Below are 23,303 nucleotides of genomic sequence, written 5' to 3' on the forward strand. Positions count from 1 at the left end.
CAAGAAAGTTTCATTGTATTACCCTAATTTTAGCTAGCCTGCATTGGCTTCCTGATAGCTTAAGATGTGATTTTAAGGTTCTGTTGGTATTATACAAAATCGTGCATGGACTTGCTCCCTTATATCTTTCAGATTTAATTCCCCCCAATGTTCCTGTAAGGAGCATTTGCTCTGAAAATGCTGATCGACTAGCGATCCCGAGAGCCAAGAAGAGACCCGCAGTTTCGAGAGCGTTTTCCATTCGGCCCCGCTGGGTGCTGTGAAATGCTTTGCCCTGTGAGATTCAAACTGCAACCTAAGTGGAACAGTTTCAATCTAGGCCCAAAACACACTTGTACTCTAACTTATGAATGACTTATATTTTATGTTGACAATGTTTGTGTATTGTTTTATAATGCAACATACAATGCAACCTGGTAATACTTTTTATTTTATTAATTATTATTTTTTAATCTTTATTTTTTTTTTATATTTTATTTTTATCGTTTGTTAATGCAACATCCATTGCAGCCTGGTCATCCTGGAAGTGGGTCTACCTCATGTCCGGTCCTTCTCAAGGTTTTTCATTTTCCTCATGCTGAGGTTTTTGAGTTTTTCCTTGCCCTCATGTAGGTTTTAGATTTGATCTTGTAATATTAGTCTGTAGCCTGCAGTAGTCTGTGCAGCTCTTTGAGATCTACTTGTAGTTAAGGACTGAACAAATAAACATGACTTGACTTGAGTTAAAATACGATTTGAAAACATAGGCAAAGTGCTTTTTAAGAAGTTTAACTTCAAGCACCAAAGAAAGTCTTTACTGCCTTCCCTCCCAAAATGATACAAATGGAACCGAAGTCTGTGCCAGGTGCCAAACGTTCATCCTCAGCCTTGCTAACACAGTCACCTGGCATCCATTTTACGCGCATTTAAAATGGATCTGACATTTTCATCTGCTTCATCGCAGCCTCCCTCAATTTGAGCATCTCAATCATGTGTGCGTCTCATCCATACGTGATCAAACTTTCTAAGTAAAAACCTTTGGTTCTATTTAACATATATCCTTCACCTCTTCTTTCTACGCATTTTTTAAATTTATACTGACGGTGAAATGCGACAACACAAGAGAAATGAGAGAACGTCCCGTCTTAACAAGCAAAACTCGACTATGCCATAGCACGTGCGTGGGGGCGGACATGGCGTATAAGCTGATAACATTTCTATTTTAGATTGGGGAAGGGGATTGTGGAGGGCTAATAAGGAACTGGAAGCGGGTCTTCGGTGGCAGAGAATGGAATGAAAGGGAGACGGGCGCCCTGCCAACTGGTAGGATGTGAACTGAAAAGACCGTATGTGGGCGGTAGTGTGCGCGTGTATGTGTGAGCATCATTTGTGAGCAATGAGGAGATTTTGGAATGCCCCTTTGTCTGTGGGTTATCTCTTCCCCTTTTTATTAACTCATTCAGTGCCATATCGTAAGAATGTTTTCAAAGCATTGTTACTGAGTGCCAAACCATTAAACACTTGTACTCTGCTGCCACTTTTGAACGAGAGTCATGAAAAATATATATGCTAAGTTGTTTCGGTGGGTCACAAAGAGAATGTACAGTCAAAAGAAACAGCAAAGTAAGTCGAGGGCAATGTTTTCTGCGACTGAAATGACAGTCGTGATTCAAAAACATGATTTTAAGCCTCGTTCCGCAGTAAGTACAGGATCATGGCGAAAGTGCTCACCAATGCTGTTTTTTATATGAAAGGAAAGTCTAGATTAAAAAGTCTAAAAGAAAAGTTTTTCATTTTGCTTTGCCTGAATTTCCAACTCAGTTAACTTTTTTTGGTGGGGAGTGACAAATGACACCCATGCCAGTTGGAAATCACTTTCTTAAATGGGCGACCTGCAATCTTGGGAAAATATCTGAGAAACGTCAGAACCGCCTAGAGTAAAGAAAATGTATGCTTCTAATGGTTTGACATAAATCGACTGGAAGGAATGCTATTGCTTTTTTGCTATTGGATGAATTAAATAAATAAACGAATAAATGAAGACATGATTGAACACAAACACTGTAATTAAATACACAGTAATGTTTTGCAATTTAAATTCACATATTTTTTTGGCATTTAATTGAATTCCACACATTATTTTGATACTCAAGACAATATACTGAATAATTGATTGCTTGCGTTAAAGTTGCACTTGTGGTAGTTTCTCAGATGTAAAATTGAAAGAATTTGTTCTGCAATATTAAATAACAAACTGAAAACAAACTGAAAAAGCTGATATTGTAACAAAAATAAAAAAATATATGTACAATACGTGTGAAATCAACATATCTCATCTCAATCAGTACATTTTATTTCTCCTTGCACATTTCGATTTGGGATTTTTTAAATTCATTTTCAAAGAAAAAAAGATCGCATGGAAAAAGTAGAGCTAATTGCGTCGTTACTTCTTTTACCTGAAGAGTGGCGAAAAAAGAAAAATTCGCACTGCTTGTTTTTAATGGCTGACTCAAGGTGCTCATATGGGAAAAATAACCTCCCAAGAGAATTATAAAGAACAAATATATTTAAAAAAACACTGCAGAGGAAAAAAACAAAAATAGAGGAACTAGAAACTTCTAAATGAGATGTGTGTGTGTTTACCTCTTCAGAGCCCGTCTTGGCCAGGTAGATGGCGCTGCGTTGGCAGGCTTCATCCAAGCACAAGGGAAGGAGGTGGTCCTGGAAGCCGTCACCATCTGCCAAAATTACAATGGCAGAGTTGGCCATTAAGACATAATCAAGAACAAAACGGAAAAGAAAAAAAATAGACTGAGAAAGTAAATTGGCAAAAGCTTTATAAATGAGAAGTTGATACTGATAGAAAAACAAAAGTTTTTTGGGGCTTTTTACAAAAATGAAGCAAATCCCAAAAGTGTCAACAATGTACCATATTTCAATCCCAATTTGTCCAGAAATTTGAATGTGCGCCTTATATCTAGTGCGCCTAATAAGGGGACCCAATTAGAAAAGCACGACGATATTTATGCGATTATTGATCAGTCGATACATTTTATTTCTAACCACAATTGCACGACAATGGCGGAAACAGGGATCAAACCAGGTAGCTATTGTTAGGGCTACGAATCCGAAACACCAGGTCACAAGGTACATGGATGGTTGTTCACTATTGCATAGCAATGAATGCAACTGGAACTGAACCTGGATCACGGCGAGTAGAGAACCGGATCTTATCCACTAGACAACTAGGGAAAAAGACGACACATGTTGGGTTTTATCTCATTACACTATTTTTAGTCAAGGTACCATATACGTTAGAGTAACGAGGATGTTGTTTCACTTTTTTCAATTCAATTCTGTATTTCAGTGGTATCCTGGACCAGTTTAATATTTGACAATATTCTTGTGGCCCGGACCAACAATAACATCAACAATTTGGTATAGTGACTAAAAATAGTGTGATGATGAGACAAAACCTAATGTCTCTTCATATGTCGTCTGTAACCCTAGTGATTTACTGGATAGGATCCATTGCAATACATGCCACGATCTGTGTTCGATTCCCCTCGCATCCAATGTTATGCATTTGTTACCAGTGAGAAAGTCTGACCAATCAATCAATCAATCCGCAAATATGGCATTTAATTTTTTTTGTGCAACCCTAGCCCTTACTGTTCAATAGTTTAATTCACCTTATAGTCCAGTGCACCTGATATATGAAAAGATGATCACAAAATACTATATTTTGGGCATGCCCCTCATAATCCAGTGCATCATAAAGTGTCGAAAAGATTGTAATTTATCAATCCTTCCGAAGTGAAAAATGTTAATTTATCATTTTCACAGCTGTATTGCCCAGTTCTTCGAGAGCCTAAACGTAGCAAAAGAATGTCAGGATAGATATACATGCGGAGAAATGATGACATAGTAAAGAAGTGGAAATATATACAATGACATTTAGTCCTTCAGGCGCTAACATTCACTATACTGTCTCTAATGTTTACAGACTATAACACCCCAACACGCACAAATGCAGTATAACCTGTCCTTTTCTCCATAAATACATTCTTTCATCCATCTTTTATCCATAACACTATTGTTCCTGCTATGCTCCTTTTATCTTCTCATCGATCACTTCCCCTCCCTGCTCTAGTTGAGGCACCTCCTTCAGTGTGCATTTCAATCCCTCTTGGACATTCTTTGTGCCCTTTGCCTCTTTCTTTCAAGTGATTTTCTCCTGGACTCCCCTCCCAGCTGACTATGTGATTGAAGATCAAGAAAAGGGAACAGTAGGGAGGGTCCCAGGTTCCTGGAAATCAGAGTCAAATATTCAAGCCTATACTTGTCGATGTACATGATTGTACAATATAATTTATAACAAGCATTTTTCTTTTACAGCACCCAAATATCAGTTTTGTTTTACACATGTTAAATAAATGTCCGCACACAGTTGCCACCATTAGGCTTGATTCTACTACTCTCTTTTCCCCTCAGTTTTACTCCCTACACTAGCAAAGCAGGTTCACGATGAGGGTTTGAAAGTGTCAACCCTCTGCAAAGTCTGTAGTGGGGGACACAGATTCTTTTTCACCAAGTCAGGTCAAGAGCCCCTTCGGCTTCTCCCTAGCCATGCCCACTCGGTATTCCTGATCAATCACGGGTGGGATTTAAGCAGTTGCATGTGTTTTTGTGGCTTGCTATGGAATGCAAATTCTACAGAGGGCGCTGTCAAAAAAAGATAAGCACAGAGGTGAGGGGGTTGCGGTTCCAGGGAAGACGAGGAGAACTCAACAAGAGTCAAGCACATATTTTTTTCTGGCGGCATACTTATATCTTTTGCAGGTTAACCACTGCACACTATTTTTGTAACCACTTTTAATCTTACTTTTCGAGGCAAGTGAATTGTTTCGAATAGGGAATAAAGAAAACAAGGAATAATTTTAGGTATGCTCAGAAAACTGAAATTGAACTTTTGACCATATTTCCCAAGGTATGTGCAGTACTGTCTAACATATGGCACCTATTCATTTTCTGTATTAATATTCTTTTAAGTTTTATCAAATGCTTAAGAAAAAAAAAATGTTTTTGCTTTTTAAGAAAAAAAAATCATAAAATGAATTAAAGTAGCAGATCTTTTTGCTCATTTTAGAATGCTTGTTTTCCTTCTACAAGAAACACTTTAAAACTGTAGTATAATAAAAAAAAACATATGACTTAAAATAAGCTAAACATCTGCCAACAGATAAAATATAGATACAATAATATGTATACTGTATGTAGAGGATGTGTTTGATTAAAGCCAGTATAGGAATTTCCTGCATCAATCATAAAGCCACTCAGGTGGATCATAATAAAATTGGCTTGGAAAGAAATTTAGGTAAAAACAAAACAAAACGGATTCTACAAAAGACTGATTTTTTGATTTTTGTAATTCTTTCTGAAATGGAAACAAACTCCTATAAAATAGATGATGCAAAGTATTAGCAGGTACGGAACCATTCATGCATATTTTCCTGCATTGAAGCCACAATGTAAAAATATACTTAAATAGTGGTTTGGACATCGAAATAAGGACAAAACTCATCTTTCTATAGCCTTTGGCCACGCAAGTTAACAAAATCATTCCCTAGACTGAATTGAATTCAGGTGCATAAAACAGTGGGACATTTTTTATTGTTTTTATTACATAGGATCAACTAAAGGACAGACTTATATGTCAACCGCCAATGTTCTCTGTGGCGTTGACCGAAGGGAAATTATGCATTAAAGAACTTTCAATTTGAAAAACGTGAAGACTTTTCACTAAGATGAAAAAAACATTTTCACATGAAATGGTGCTTTGGTGTATTATTGTTGGGGGTGAAAGGTTAACAAGAGAGACAAATTAGGAATGAGTAGAGGTGTGGAAGGGGGGATAAGGGAATGAGGCCGACATGGGGGGAGAAAGGTGGTCAGGTTGCATGCATTGGACGGATCACCACCTTATCGTGGTGGGGCACTTTGCGCGTCTCCATGACCCCTAGAGCTATGTCGGCGGGAGTCTTGTACTCCTGGTAGGGTTACCCAAGCCGAACAGGTCGAAGGGTAGAGTCCAGACTAAGAGTGATCCCAAAAGCTGGTGGCGGCACGCTTTGAGGCGGTTTCCTACAGACCTGGATCCCGTTAGCCGCCTGCAGTTGTAGAAAGATGCCGGTCGTCTAGGGTCTCCCTTGCCACTGGAACCATCTTCTTTACAATCAAGATAGTGGCGTTGGGGAAAGCGCACCCCTTACGCCACTTTAAAAACCGTCATTGCGCAGGTATCCTCTTTTACCTGAGTCTCCGACCACAATCCAGGATCGGACTGTTCAAACATCAGCAGACTCACAAATAAAAGAAGATGGTCATCATCGAATCGATGGACAACCCCAACGGAGGGGGAACTTTGGGGAAACAGGCTAGCTTGTTCAAATGCTGGCATATCTATACACACATAGATTAAATATCAGAGTGGAACACATTCCCATGTCTCTGTATGAAAACTGTCAGTCTGAGGTCTTACTGGTTCCTTTTCCTTTCTTGGACGCCAATCTGTCCCCAATATGATTGGCTCTGTTTTTGCTTACCATTGTATTATGGCCTGGTTATCCAATTTACTTCTTACATATCTGCCTCCTACTTTCATTCTTCATAAGCTTCTGATGATTGAGGTCCATATGACTCCCCGTTCACATACCTTTCCTTCTTACATGCAGCAGTTTTCTTCAAAATAAGCATTTTTGTCTCATTAAAAAGTATTGGACCTAATACAGTAATATGTTGTTCTATTTGGTCCTTACCAACTGCCAGAGGTGGTGCTTCAAGCATGGACTTTCACCTTTGGGCATGGGCAGTTTGAGAAACGCATACAAAAATGAGTTACTTCTTTCATACTGTCTCATTGGGAATATCTATAAATTCCAGTCTCGTAATAGGTGCACTACCTTTTCATCCTCTCGCGTGGCGGGTGCATACCGCTATATTCCACCTAAAGGAATCGGCGTTTTTGCCATCCCTATTGCTATTATGCTGGAGGTGGTTATCGTCGGAGCAGCGCAGTTTTTGCCTCCTAGATGCCTGTGTTGGGTATGTTTACCTGCCGTCTTTCCGACTTAGTTTCAGGCTCACCTTCGCCTCCCTTCAGGTTGAAGAGTATGGCCTTTTGTTTGTTTTAGTTCTTTTTTGCCACGTGTCACAGGTGTTTTGCTGCCGTCTCTAGCCTCTGTGGTTGGCTAGTTGCAGGTGAGTTAGGGTGTTGAGGCCGCCCTCCAGCTGCTCCTGGCTTTGCGCAAGGAAGTCTCCGGCCTACGTGCAGGGGCACGTGCAGTTTTTAGCTGCGTTAATATCACTCTTTCATGACACACCTTCTGACCTTATTGGTCTAGCTCCCCGTTGTCTGCTATTGTATTTGGATTGTATTTTGTATTTATTTATTTATTCAGCCAGTATAAACGATAAACATGGCACGCGAACACTCAATAATGATAAAATAGATTTAAAAGAATAAAAAGAATAGAGTAAAACATATATTGTAGTGTACAATACAAGGTAATTATATAGAATAGTTTAAAAAGAAAGATTATGTAAATAACAAGACTAGAGTAGAATAGGTCAGAGGAACACCGTTGGCATAATAATACTATACATAATAACCTAAATCAATTCCCGTTGAACATACGGATAGCGGAAGGAATTGTTTATGTTTTTGGCGGCCTTCTGGGCCCATATTAACGTGGGGCGGCAGTAGTTAAGGAGGTAAAGCGCTCGTCTTGGGATTAAGAGGCTGCATGTATGATTCCTGGCTCCTCTGTGTTATATGTCGAAGTGTCCTTGGGCAAGACACTGAATCCGTAATGCCCCCGATAAGCAGGTAGTTGCCTTGCATGGCTGACGGTGCTATCGGTATATGAGTGTGTGAAGCACATTGCAAAGACCTTTGGGAGGTCTTTGTTGACTTGGAAAGCGCTATATAAATGCAGACAATTTCATTTCACGGTTGTGGCTTACCTTTTTCTAGTACGGGCATGCCGGAAGGTTTGGCTAGCATGCGGTACCACTTTAAGGGGTCCAGGGGAGGGGGCTTTCCCCAGGATGTGGCCAGGTAAGTTGCTACCACCTGAAGGTTTGATTCCCCCGCCAGGTGGGTCACCCCTGCCGGGCAGGTCTAAGGGGCCTGGGTGGGGCTCTTGTGCCCCGTGGGTGTGTTGCGCAGCTACATTGTCGCAAAGGCAAGTTTTTGTACATTCGATCCCCGTTTGTCCGTTGTGACGGCTTGTCTGGCGTTTGCTGGGTTGCGGCGACTGTTGCCCGTTTTATGCCGCCCGTGGCCAGCCACTGCCTTCAGGAGTGATCTGCCATTGCCACTTCCTGGGCCGCCCTGAAGGGGGTGTCCTTCCATCTGTGATGCAACGTCTTGGGCGTCGCCTAGCACGTTTACCAGGTTCTAAAGCGTTGGTGTGGACTCCCCCACAACACTTGGCCACTCTTTGGTCCAGCCTGGGCTTCTCAATGAGGTTTATTTCTGAGGATCCTTCTAACTACGTTTGTATTATTCATTCCATGCTTAAAGCACCACCAGTGGCAGTCCATAGGGATAAAATAGACTGAAAGTTACAAATGTAACTACGTTTTTTTAAGTCCCGTACGACTGCCAGAGCATCTTGTTACCCAGAATCCTAATTGTCACGCGAGAAGATTCTAAAGGATTCACCTGCGATGAGACTAGAATTTATAGACATTCCTAATGAGAAAGATGCGATGGAGTGACTAGTTTTTGGTGTGCATTTATTGAACTCCACATGCTGCAAGGTGACACCTCTGGCAGTTGTACAGGACTCGTTGAACCATAGTTACATTCGTAACTTTTGCTTTGAACTTACTTAGAATGTTCAAGTAAACAGTTCTTTGGATATCTCGATATTTTCAACAGTTATTTATGGATATAAAAGTACTTGCTGATAATGCGGCTTTAATGTTATCAAGGTGAATTGTTGACTGAATGAAAAAAAAAAATGCCGATTGTCAATTGAATAAAATGTTTTTATTAATTAATTTTACTTGGTATATTGTTGTATATGTATTAATGTAGACATGTAAAGTATGCATTCAATTAATTTTCCGTTTGAGTAAAAATACATTACCAGGGCAACTTTTCACTGGTGTTTTGATTTTTTTTTTATTAATTATGACAACCACGGCTGAGTACTACTTAGTAGTAGGACTATGACTTATTTATTCATTTTATTAAATAATCCAGGGAAGTGAGCAGGAACAATACATTGCTTATTCCTAATTTCTAAAATGTTAAATGATACCTTGCAGTTTATTATCAACAAAACAAAACTGTGACTGTCTCAGGGTAATGCCAACAAACGCAAGAAAAACGGCAGCTTAGGCAGCAGCATAAAGGTAAAAGTGAATTGGTGGAGATTTGCGATGAGTAAATGTGTAAAGCCGAGGCGAACAATGACTCACAGTGGCCAAGATTGTTTAAAGGGGATAAGACCTTCCAAAAATGTGTTTTTTGCATTGTGTAGATTAGCCCCATCTGGCAACGGCGATGGTGGGAGAAAGTTAAAGGATGAGCCTGCTTCAAATGCAGAGGAGGCTTAAGGGACTTAGCCAGGAAGCCTCTCGCACACCAAACCCCGACCCAGTGGAGGTAAACTCGGTCGTGCACTAGACGTAGGATTTGATGTGTCCAATTGGCCTCTAAATAAAAGCTCCCCAAGGGAATAGCTATTCCATCAAGCCTGGCTTTCTGTTTACTATTGCATAAACATTAGGTGTTATTATGCAAGGGATGAAAACTTGTTTGGAAACATGGCAAAAATATGAAATTTCTGACATTACTTGTGTTTCAAATTGATCAAAGTGCAAACATTCATAGAAGAACTTCAACTCTACAATTGCTAATATTGTGTTGTACATACCGAAATCAGCAAAGGATGATTGTCCCACATTGGGGTATGGAGGGTCTTCTGGTAGTACTTTTGCCCGTGAGAAATTGCCATCCTGTCAACGAGTGGGACAGGGAAAAGAACAATGACAAAAATATAAATACTTGCTTTGACGATTTTTCATTAACTCCAAGGACATAGAAAATAAGTATACATTTTTTATGTTCTTTTTTTCATTAAATAATGTTTTTTATCATTTTTCAATGTTTTTTATTTGCAAACCGTTTTGGAAAAGAGCCAGAGAGCTACTTGGCAAGGCCTAGATGGTAAGGCGCCCGCTTTGAGACTGGGAGGTCGGTGGTTCGCGCCCCGGCCGAGTCATTCCTAAGACTTAAAAAGTGGTCGGCGGCGCCCTCTGTTGGCTGCGGCTGCATCGGCTCGCTACAACGGGTCAGGTGCAATCGACATTTCGTTCTGTGTACATTGTTACACAGAATGACAATACAAGGAAATTATTATTATTATTATTATTATTAAGCGTTGCATGTGGCTTGCTCTTGAGCTGCTGATTGCCAAACCCTGTGATAGTGTGATGAGAAGTTACAATGTACAGAATATATTTCTATTTGATTTTATATTAAGCTATATGTTGATTGTTTTATATTGATTGTTACTGAGTTTAAGGCGCATCGTGTATTATTTGATCACTACAAGTCACTGTATTGTGGAAACGAGCGCTATATAGCACAAGGAAGATGACAAACTAAAAGACTCAAAGTGACCAAAACGCAGCATTTTACTTCTCATTTTTTACCCAGCCTTTCTCAGGTTTATACTGGTCTGTCTCAGAAAATTAGAATATTGTGATAAAGTTCTTTATTTTCTGTAATGCAATTAAAAAAACAAAAATGTCATACATTCTGGATTCATTACACATCAACTGAACTATTTCAAGCCTTTTATTATTTGAATATTGCTGATTTTGGCTTACAGCTGAAAAAAACTCAAAAATCCTATCACAAAATATTAGAATACTTCCTTAGACCAAGTAAAAAAATAATTTTATAACAGCAAAACTAAATCAAACATTTGAAAATGTCCATTGATGCACTCAGTACTTGGTTGGGAATCCTTTTGCACGGATTACTGCATCAATCCGGCGTGGCATGGAGGCAATCAGCCTGTGGCATTGCTGAGGTGTTATTGATGCCCAGGATGCTTCGATAGCGGCCTTCAGCTCATTTGCATTTGTAGGTCTGGTGTCTTTCATCTTCTTCTTAACTATACCCCACAAATTCTCAATGGGGTTCAGGTCAGGGGAATTAGCAGGCCAATCAAGGACAGTGATGCCATGGTCAGTGCACCAGTTACTGGTGGTTTTGGCACTGTGGGCAGGTGCCATATCATGCTGGAAAATGAAATCCTCATCTCCATAGAGCTTTTCAGCAGATGGAAGCATGTAGTGCTCTAAAATCTCTTGGTACACAGTTGCATTTACTCTGGACTTGATGAAACACAGTGGACCAACACCAGCAGCTGACATGGCTCCCCAAACCATTGCTGACTGTGGGAACTTCACACTGGATTTCAAGCAACTTGGATTTTGCTCCTCTCCAGCCTTTCTCAAGACTCTGGCGCCTTGACTTCCAAATGAAATGCAAAACTTGCTTTCGTCTGAAAAGAGGACTTTGGACCACTCTGCAACTGTCCAGTGCTTCTTCTCCATAGCCCAAGTCAGACGCTTCTTCCGTTGTCTTGAGTTCAGAAGTGGCTTGACCATGGGAATACGGCTATTGTAGCCCATTTCCCGGACACGTCTGTGAACTGTGGCTTTTGATACCTGGACTCCAGCTTCAGCCCACTGTCTTTGAAGCTCCCCCAAATTCTGGAAGCGGCTCTTCTTCACAATTTTGTTAAGGCTGCGGTCATCTCTCTTGGTTGTGCAGCGTTTCCGGCCACATTTTTCCCTTCCAACAGACTTTTTGTGGATATGCTTTGAAACTGCACTCTGTGAACAGCCTGCTCTTTGAGAAATTTCTTTTTGTGTCTTACCCTCCTGATGGAGGGTATCAATGATGGTCCTCTGGACAGCAGTCAGATCAGCAGTGATTTAGTTTACTGAACCAAGCTGAGTGTTTTTAAGGCTCAGGAAACCCTCGCAAGGTGTTTCGAGTTAATTAGATGATTCAGGTGATTAGTTGAATAGCCTACTTGTATACTTTTTCAGGATATTCTAATATTTTGAGATAGGATTTTTGAGTTTTCTTAAGCTGTAAGCCAAATTCAGCAATATTAAAATAATAAAAGGCTTGAAATAGTTCAGTTGATGTGTAATGAATCCAGAATGTATGACATTTTTGTTTTTTTAATTGCATTACAGAAAATAAAGAACTTTATCACAATATTCTAATTTTCTGAGACAGTCCAGTAGGTATTCGCTGCAGACATATGGCGGACAATTATTTGAGCTGCCTTTTGGTGACGCTCATGTTATGCAAAACAAATGCTAAAATTCTCGACCTACCAGTAATTTAAAAAATGCATGTTTGATTGATAGTTCATTTATTTTAGCTTATTATTGTAATCCATATTATTATTTAATGAAAATAAGATGCGCTAAATATTACTCTCTGCACCTTTAAGGTGATTTCAAACAGATCATCATTTTGGAAAAAAATATATTATGTAACTTTCTAAAAAAAGAAAGTGTAATTATCTTTGTTTTTTTTTAAATAATAATGTGAAAGGTGTAAGGACGGATAAGGTGATGGGACCAGGGCTTTTCCCTGCCAGCCTGTTGTAGATTTTTCAATTGAAATTAAAAAATGTCAACAACAACAAAATGTAAATATCCTCAAAACACTTCAAACCATGCATGTTTCTTAAAACCCTGGAGAACCAACAGGTCATAATTTTCCAAAGGTGAAAAGGGTTCTTGAGTTCACCAGGGTTAAGAGTGAAGCATCCTACAAATGAAAAGGTTTACAATGCATTCCCTGAATTTTTTGTTGTCAATTTTATTATTTTTTTCAATGTTCAATTAGAGTAAAAATATGTACTAACTAATAACTAATGAGAGATCAGATCTTAGCTAGTGTAATTTACTGGCACAGACTGTTAAATTATGAATGTCAAGGCACGTGTGTCTGTCATTGGATATGATGTGCACAGATGAGAGGATGACACATCTTATTGGTGTCTCTTTGAAACACAACTATAAAAGCCACATCCACTTAGACGCACAATAGAGAGACATTAAAACGCACATTTTCAGTGCAAAGGCAAACGTTCAAATTCGGGATGAAGCAACATAGGCAACACGACTTATTAACATTCTGCGGATGTGCTATTTAGCTAGCACCGCCTGCCGTGTCGCGTGCTGAAAGAGGCTCAATAAGTGCACAGCTTTGTCATTCGGCAAGCAGAGTACTCTAGCATTATAGCAGCCGTCGTGGAGTTGACCTTTAACAAACACCTCTCTTCACTATAGCTTGTTGACCTTTGCCTTGTCCTTCTTCAGCTCCTGATATCTTTTAGATAATGACATAGGAACACAGGGAGGGCTATACAGGAAAAGAACAGACGGAGGAAACAAGTATATGGTAGTGGTAGCTTGAATCAAAGTTATGAAACATGTGTATCGGTGGTGGGCTGTGAGAGCCTGAAGGCCTTCTTTGCTTGCCTGAAAAATGTATCAGAATTATGTGATGTAAATGATATTTTCTCCGTCAATACTTGTTAATTAATGACAGGTGCTGATATTTTTTAATGTGTCTAAATAAAGCCACACATGATAAATACAGCAATTCCAAATTGTCTGTCTGCTGCCTTTGATTACTTCTCCACTGCTTGTGCTGCTTCTAGATGAGTGCGTTCATATTCAAGCATTTAACTAATCACATTCAATCATTACTGGTTGCTATGCTCAAAAATCTTTAGTGAAGGCGTCCTGCAGCATTACATAGGTGTGATGTTGCTGTTGGTTTAGCCAACCAAATTAAAAATTATTTCAAAGAAGCCTGCTTGAAGGCCTAGAGAAGTTACCGCTTTCCCAAACTAGGGGGCAGTATTTCAGCAAAACGATCACACCAACAGCCACCCGTTAACCCGCTGCACAAGTAAATACAGTATTTTGTTTCGATATAATAGCGTTTTTATTAATCCACAGTGGATGAAAGAAGAAAATAAATGGATTTGGATGCAGATATACCGTCAAAGCCTCTTTAAATACGGGCTATTTGAGAACAGCTGGATATCTTTATAAAAGATCGGACAGTACTGAAGCAAGCAATCCTTTCGCAACAGGGCATGATGTTTTGTCTTTCAGCCTACCTCTTAATTAATTAAGCAGCGTTTCTCTCTTTCATGGTGGATGAAATATCAGAGGCGAGTAATGCAGCGCAACTCGCACTGCTTGTGCGTTACGTCACAGACACAGGTGTCAAGGATTGCTTTGTCAGATTTCAAAATGTTACCAGTGGGAAGCGAGCCGATGACAATGCATCTGATTTTTGATGGAAAATAAATATCTGGGTAAAGTTGTGGCAAAGGCTTATAAAGATGCAGCCATCATGTCTTCAGGATTAAATAAGGTGCAGGGTATAGTTAAAGAGACCTTCACAAAATTGATAGAATCTTATACTCATCACATTTCAAGTCAACAACACAAAATCCTTGAAAAAACGTCTTATTAAGCCTGTTTGATAGCGAACGACACATCACTAATTCAGAATGAAGTGAAGGCCGAAGAGTAAGTCATGGCACGCAACTGGTATATATGTATAAAATAATTCTAAAATTGAACAATTCTTCAGTACACTATTGAAGAAAAGCAATAAAGGATTTAGTTACTTGTTTGTACAATAGAATATAAAAACATAGACAAAAATGCGGATTAATATTTTCCAAAATAAAGAAAATTGCTGGAAAAATCCATGTACAAAATATTTTGTAATGAGAGCCCCAAAAAAAGTAAATAATTTGCAAAAAAATACATCGACTTGCATGGTATTTTTGAATTAATCTGAAATGTACCAAATGGTGGCTAATGGGCTTATTTTCCCACATTGATTATTTGGGGAATTTTCAAGAATCTAAAATAATAAAATGTTAGCCAATCATTTCATAATAGATCCGTTATTGATTACCTGACTTGAGCTTCTACACCAGGAGTCACCAACATGTTGCCGCTTGGAACACCTGTGTAGCCCGCAGACAAGTTCTGCACATAGCTCACCAGTGATGGGTCATTGTGATTTTCTAATCAACAATAAAAAGTAGTCTTTAGTTGAAAAAAAGTTGGTGACTCCTAATCTACCTTGATATTTTAAGTTTGGCCAGCCGAAATACTTAGTAAATTTGATTAGCTATATTTTTGTGAATGTTCATAATTAATGACAGTATAAATGTATAGTTTAATGTTGCAATGTATATGCCCATGTTGTATAGTTTGTTCCAATGTAGAATGTATTTGCCCGCGTTACGTCATCTGTTTTTACAGTCACCCCCAGTTAAAAAAAGAATCCTGAGGAAAATAGGAAGTGTAGAAAAATGAAAACTTAAACTTTTATTAAAAACAATTAAATTATACTATGTTATTATCGACATACACGTGAAACAACTCCAAACAAAATTGAAAGAATCCCTTGAAATTATTGAACAGTTTGATAAGAAAACGTTAAAACATGTTTTGAGTTCTGAAAACAATGACCCCCATTAAAAACAAGAAAAAACAATAAACATTTTAAGAAAACTAAAGAACATCCTCAAAGTTCTAAATCCTTAGGGAGTAAAATAGATAGAGTTTGGAAGACTTGGGTCATATAGACACTAAAATGGTTAAAAATTCTAAACACTCTTAAAGTTTATTTGCTCATTTTTCCTTTTTCATCTCTGACATGTCACAATTTCGCCTCCAACCCCCTCCTGTTTCTTGTTGCTGGGCCTCCTCCCATTCCCACTTGCAGCGATAAGATACACCGCTGCTCGCCTTGTGCCTCAACCTGCAGAATTTCAAGCAGGGACCTCATCCCATTCACACTCACAAGACACATACACACACATGCACACAAAGAGAGTCCGACACGGGCAAACTAACACAGGCACATATATGTGCGTGCTTCACACATAGTGCGCATGCACGGTTCCACACAACAGACACACAGGCACATACACACAAAACAGTCACACCGTCTCCACTGGCTCTGCACTGGCGGAATATTAACTAGTCCTGCAATGGCAGCAGCCGGCAAGCCACCAGACCAGTGAAGCTTCACAGATCACAAATGAACAGACGTGCGGGTGCTTTATGAGTTGCCGTCTCTGATCAGAGGGTTAACACCTTAGGGTCATGGAGGGACCGGAAGGTGAAGAAGAGCACAACATTGCTTTTGTGTTATCTTGAAACAGCAGATAATGTAGACTGAGGTTCAATGTGTAAACGTCATGCAGAGCAAGTTCCGCTATGATAATTAAACCTAGATTACTAAAAATGATCATGGATCAGTAACACTGGATACCTTTGAAAAAAAAAAAAAAAATCTATACACACACACACACACACACACACACACACACACACACACACACACACACACACACACACACACACACACACACACACACACACACACACACACACACACACACACACACACACACACACACACACACACACACACACACACACATTTATATATGTATATGTACACACACACACAAACACTCACACAAATAGAACAACACAAGGAAGATTTGCATGGATCGTATTTCATCTCTGTGCCAGATGTACTACAGAAAAGGGGTATAGGTTCCCGACCACTGCGATAGTCTTGATCCGAAACAATGGCAATACGTGAGGAAAAAAGGTGTTTCTCACATATACATGCAGATATTTATAAATACATGTTGTATTTAATTTCATAATTGTTTATCAACGAAACATTTCTTCAAATTGGTTCTGAAATACTCAGAATTAAAGCAAGGCAATATATTATGCCCTCTTTTCAACCACTAAATTTGATAATATGCAGTAAAAAAACTCAAACTTTTTGCATTTTTGCTAAATATTTGATACATAAAATGAACATATGATAAGAAAAGTTACAAATACAGAAAGAAATGTACAATTTAAAAATTATATGTTAAAAAGGACATTTACATTCACACAATGCGGTATAAAATGTTTGATGAAAAGTATATTTTTATGAAGGTGGGGACTGCAAAAAAAACATTTCTTTCTATATTACATATTGTTTTCCTTTTCTTTCAGCAGGAGGTATGTAACCTGCAGGGCGTAAACTGCCCATCTCAGAGCTAGACAGACGTGAATTTGAAAAAAGGATTTTGAAATGTACCTTACTGATCCAGGTCTCAAACTTTGGTCCTTCGATTGTCAGGAACAAATCTAAAAAGATAGAAAGACGACTCGTTAAGTGAGGCAAATCGTCCAATCCATATATATATATATATATATATACAAAAAATAGTGCCACTGTGACCCTAGTGGTTAAGGGATCCAGCCAACACACATATACTGTATCATTATAATATCAATGCAATAACAATGCGTCTTTTTTTTTGTGTAACTTCAGACAATGGAAAAATTGCAGAAAATAAGTTGGTTCCAAAGTGAGTTATATATAAAAAAATGAATCTGTAAAAAAACACACAGGTCACAACATCACACGGTACACATTTCTTACTTGTTAACAAATAATAAAATAAAATAAATAATAAAATAAAATAAATAAATATAAAGTCAAGGTTTTCATATTCAATTTGCCATATTTCTCATTCAATGTTGATATATCAAACAGAAATCCAGATTGCTTAAGTGAAAAGTTCTGTTTGAGGTAGTTCGTACACAACAACAAAATGAGACCACCTCCGGCTCATTTTGAGCCAGAAGCCATGCATATGTCACCGGTTACAAAAAACTGGATCAACGTTAGGCCCGTGGGCATGTTTTTAAAGTAAATTAATTTTCCTTAAGTTATGCAAAGGGAATTGCACTGTAGAAGTAGTCTAACAAGATTTCCAGGTTCAGCACAGCTAATTAATAGATCCGACAACACTTGTTCTCAGCCAATCTGGATATGAGGATGACGACGGCTGGTGGCTGCCCATTTAAGTCTTCCATCTTTGTATCACATTTGATAAACATGCTTGTACTGAGTTATCTCTACTTACAACTTCATTTAGTTCTTGGAGTAGCTTTGCAACCCCAAACTTTGTAAGTACAGTGTTTTGTATCAAAAATGGTTTGACGATATGTCTTGGGCACGTTGATCAGTCGCATCTTGAACGATAGGTAGGAGTGAGGTTTGTTGCTTTTCCTCAGCCCAAAACTACTTTGGAGTGGTGTTTGAAGTGGATAAAGGCATGATGTTGCCCTCTCGTTTAATCCAAAGTTATTTGTTCTTCAGTAAGTGTTATATTTTTACTTAAGTTACGCTGTTGTTGGGTCGGTTATAACACAGCACCCTATCAGCCTCACAGGCATGACGTGTAGCCCCTCCCTGCCACGTTAATTTGATATATTACCATGAAATGGAAACCTGGAGACCCCTTAAAAAATTCTGGAATGGGTTCGCTCTGTCATGGGTTATAAACTTAGAAAGTAATCTGCAAAGACAGCCTAAATAAAACTTTGCTTCTTTAATAGCATTAGATGTGACAAGAAATTGTTTAAATTATAACCTTATCTTCTTTATTCCTTTGTCTTCTTTTATCCTCACTGTTAAATGTGACACTGGAGTGCCACGTCCAATTTCGTTGTCACAATATGTTCAACACATTTTGTAACAATGACAATAAAGCTATATTCTATTCTATTCTATTCTAAATAAAAGTGAGGTGACGTATCCTAAACTTAATAAGGTCTGTTATAGAGAAAACAATGGCGTAAAAACACAGCTTTACATTTTTAGTAAGAGTCCGTCAGAGCCGACACACCTGAATCAGTTTATATGTGAAGGTGGTAGGGAGCTGACGACTTCCCCGTAGTTCGCCAAACTGTGTATATCATAATTGAGACCCTTTTTTTCCTGTCTTTTAAGAAGTTTGTAAAATAAGGGAGAAATGATACGGCTATGCTATCAGGAATAGCAACTAAAGAGTCGCTCGCTGTTGTTTCGGCCGCCCTATTTGCTCAGGTGTAATACATGGATACTGTAACTATGGTGGGCGTGGCTTAGCGCTCTCTTTCAGATTTATTAATCGGACGTGACATACATTTTGGCATTGATCTGCCTGCGTTTTTATGTACACATTCAGTCATGGCAAGTCCAGGCCAGGCTAAAAAAGGTAACCAAGTAAGGGAAGGTTGACAAGCAGATTATTTTAAATTAAATTCTTAGATTTATTAGACTTGGTATTATTCCTCAAAAGGAAATTCAACTTTTAGTATGGTCTATTTTAGAGAACACCGCATACCTCAAGCCATATCACACTCTTGCAGAAATGAGATACCCAAGCAGGAAGGGCATACGAACTGCACTGCAGCTCTTAAGCTGGTAAAAACATTCCTGGGCCCTTGTCAAGTTGAGTTGGATAAAGAATAAATATTTAGAGTGCTGTGGAATGTATTTGCCCCTTCAGTGAATTCAGTGTTTTTTTCCCCATTTATCACTCCCAAATCAGCAAACCAATTTTAGCATCACACAGAGACAACCTAAAGAAACACAAAATGCAGTTTTGAATTGTTGATTCCATTTATTAAGGCACAAACATCCCTATGTGAAAAAGTGATTTTTGTAAAATCCCCTTAAAAATAAAATAAAAATAAAAATGAGCACCTTCCGAGAGGAATTGCAATGCCAAGAGAGTACAACGAAAGTCTGGCGTTCTGACAAGCTGAAAAAAAAAAAAGAGAAAACTGTCCCAGACTCAAGGAAGCAAGCCATTAAAGACGTGCCGGGTGGCGTGTTGATGAGTTTCGCCTTAATCAGCCAATCAGGCCTCTTAGGCAGAATCCAGCCGTGATTGGCTGATTAGCTTCGGTGGGAAGAGCAGATGATTCGGTAAACATACCTCATGCTCGCTGCAGAGCGTTATCTCGCAGTTTTACAAATGGAAAACGCTTGCCTCCACTTCCCCACTTCTTTCACCTAAATAGCAATCATTTCCACACTTTTGCAGGATTTAATCTTGTCATTTGCATTTGGGGTCATGTTTGTTAAAACATTGCAATTTTATGTTCTTCGTATACATTATGCAGTAATTTATTTTATATTTGTAACTCTTGGGTCACTAAGGTGTCTCCCACTGGAAAAGAACCAAGTAGCCGGTGGACTGGTTCTGAAAAAAAGCTTACCAGTCATCGTGATTTTCTAGGAAGTTTGATTTCTAACTGCTGTGAGAAATCATTGACATGATCATTGATTCTTTTTGTTCTTCCTACAAGAAAGAATTAGCAAGCCAAAATGTCTACAGTGCCTTGTTTTAGCCAAAAGCACATACAATAACCATTTATTTAGAAAAAAAATGTACAATATTATTCCACTGAAGTGGGTCAAGCATAGACTGATCCAACATATGTGTTAATGGTAGATGATCTGCATTTATATAGCGCTTTTCAAGTCAATAAAGACTTACCAAAGCGCTTTACAATGTGCTTCACACTTACCCATTCACACACTCTCACACACACACTCACACACCAATAGAAGCTGTGCAGCCATGCAAGGCTGCCAACATGCTTATTGGGGGCATTAGGGATTCAGTGTCTTGCCCAAGGACACTTCGATATATAACACGGAGGAGCCGGGAATCGAACCTGCGATCTCTTGATCCCAAGACGAGCACTCTACCTCCTGAGCTAATGAGAACAAATTATACCCAGTACCCAAATGTTTTCACAAAAACAAAAAGAGTCGATCTGTTTGAATTACTTGAAATAAATGGTTGTTATTCTAAATAACCTGCCAAAATTGCAAAATCATATTAAAAACTATTACGGTACAAAAATTGACCCTTTTTGTTAAAAATACAACCACCAGAAAATATTGTTTTTTTTCTGACACTAACCCCAAAAATGTGCTGTCTTGTACAAAACACACACAAAAAATGGATATTTTTGTTAATAACAGCCAAAAGTGTGTCTTTGAATGCATGATTAATCACTCCAAAACACTTTTAAAAGTATAATGTAATTCAAACGACTCAGTGCCCCTAAACAATCAAAATATCAAAATGTTTAAGTGGTTGCTGATCCTATTTTAACCCTCCTTCAAATAATTACAATCTGAAAAAAATAATGTATTTTCTGCACTATAAGGCTCATCCCCCAAAAATGATTTTGTCATATATTTTTCATACATAGGGCGGATCGGACTACAAGTAGCTACAGTGGGAACGTCAAGAAAACAGTTAGATAAGTGATTCAAACTGTTTACCCCTTAACGGGCTGTCGAAAGGTTGAGAAGCCAACACGTGTATCAGACCCATACAGACATGGTGTCTGTACGATGTCACCAGGCACTGGAATACGTCATGTCACATATCATTGGCCTACGCACTACTTCTACCGGGGGGAAATCAAATCAGCGGCTGCTTACCGTAGTTGCGAGACCTGTTGTGACTCTATATTGATCCAAATATGAGGCGGACCGTATTATAAGGCGCATGGTCAGCTTTTGAAAAAAATGAAAAGCTTTTAGGTGCGCCTTATAGTGCGGAAAATACGGTAATAGTGACGTAGGAACAACAATATATTTAGAAATGAATGCCCTTTCGCACTAATCAGGAACGGAAAAGTAGCTGTCAGCTTCAAAAAGGTTGGGGACCCTGACTGAGTTAGACCAATTACAAACAATGTGAATATCTAGGACTTATACAGGACAAACACACTTTAATACAAACAGAAAATGAACCACTATTTTGTGGACTGAACTGTTTTTAACCTATTTTAAATAAAAGTACAGTTTGGTAATAACATAACAGCTACATAGTACAGTGTTTCCCATAGAATTTGTGTGACTGCGGTGGGTTTGAGGGTGTGTCCCCCGCATTGCCCTAACCCAATGGATGTTTTGTGGCCATTAATATAATCAAACTGAGTTTAAATGAGGATCAATTTCCTGCTTTGACTCATTATTTAAAATGTCCTTTTTGTCCTTCGTGTTGCAATCTCTCTTGAAGCATTCCTGTGCTCAATGTGCTGCTGCAGCGATCCCCTTCCTCTCCTCAGCGAGCAAAAACACTCATATTAACCAATCTACCAAGACAAATATATATTATATGATCATTTTTATACAAGTTTGAGACCCTAGTGGGGGCATTTAAACCTACCCGTTTTTTTATGGTATGGGAAACACTGTAGTAACAACACAGGAATAACATGATAACTTTAGAAATGCATATCACACTGGTATCTCTTCTCGCTAACAACGATTAACAAAAAAGTAACTGTTGGAGTCTGCAAGAGACCCAAGAATGGGCCGCAGGTTCCCCTTCCAACAGGACAATGACCCATTAAATAAAGCAAAATCTAAAATGGAATGCTTTAAAACAAACAATATAAAGGTGTTATTATGGCCAAGCCTAAGTCCAAACCTCCATCCTGTAGTGTAGCGCAATTGGGTTAAGATCAGCAAAATGCTGTGCACTAACTTTCACCATCAAAATGTAAGGAATTGAGCTGTTTTGTAAAGAATGAGCAAATATTTCTGTTTCAACATGTGCATAACCTATAGAGACATACCCAAATGACTTATGCCTGTGATTGCAGCAAAAGGAGGTTATAAAGGGTATTAACTTAAAGGGGGGCAATATTTTTTCATCGGCTACTTTGACAAGTACAGTTGGCTACTATATAATCATCAGAGCATGAATACCGTAAATTCCGGACTATAAGCCGCTACTTTTCTCCCAAATTTTCAACCCTGCGGCTTATTCAGAGATGCGGCCAATTTATGTAATTTTTTTTAACGGGCCGCCAGCGGCGCTCGAGTATGAGAGGTATACATGTGCCGAGGAAGCTCACATCTTGTGACCGTAAACATATCCTTATCGTGCAAATTGCACAAAAAAGTCTCATGACGCAGCCACTATGATAAAAGCAAACAGGCATATTGTTGAGATGTATTGATGCAAGGGAGCGTTGAACGACATCATCACTAAACTTCTTTCCGACAATGAGAAAGATACCTTAGGTGTCTTAACCAAGGGGGAAGAAGCAAATGGTCTGACGTGACTCTTACGATTACGGCATTTATTTCCTTAACAGACTAATTTGCTGGTATGCGAGCGTCTTGTTAGTAGCGTGAGGCTACCTCCAAAGGCACGGTTTAGGATGAAAGTTATATTATTATTATTAAAGCTTTGGAAACTCTCTCGATGTACCGTCTTTCTTTGTTCTTTCTTTATGTGTAATATGTATTTGCAACTTTATATTTTTGTAATGTA

The 23,303-nt window shown here is 38.7% G+C and overlaps 1 protein-coding gene across 1 annotated transcript in view; it reads right to left on the bottom strand.

Moving 5' to 3' along the window:
- The window catches only part of itfg1 (integrin alpha FG-GAP repeat containing 1), a 188,503-nt gene that overhangs the window by 137,676 nt on the left and 27,524 nt on the right, over nt 1-23,303 (bottom strand). The window contains exons 7-9 of the mRNA XM_088333947.1: nt 17,252-17,301; nt 9,930-10,011; nt 2,623-2,717 (exon numbers count right to left, since the gene is read on the bottom strand). Of these exons, the coding sequence (XP_088190073.1) occupies nt 2,623-2,717; nt 9,930-10,011; nt 17,252-17,301 (227 nt within the window). The remainder of the gene's footprint in view (nt 1-2,622; nt 2,718-9,929; nt 10,012-17,251; nt 17,302-23,303) is intronic.

This window comes from Urocampus carinirostris, chromosome 4 (genome assembly GCF_059441175.1).
Source record: "Urocampus carinirostris isolate Australia breed hairy pipefish chromosome 4, RoL_Ucar_1.0, whole genome shotgun sequence".
Taxonomy (NCBI): domain Eukaryota; kingdom Metazoa; phylum Chordata; class Actinopteri; order Syngnathiformes; family Syngnathidae; genus Urocampus; species Urocampus carinirostris.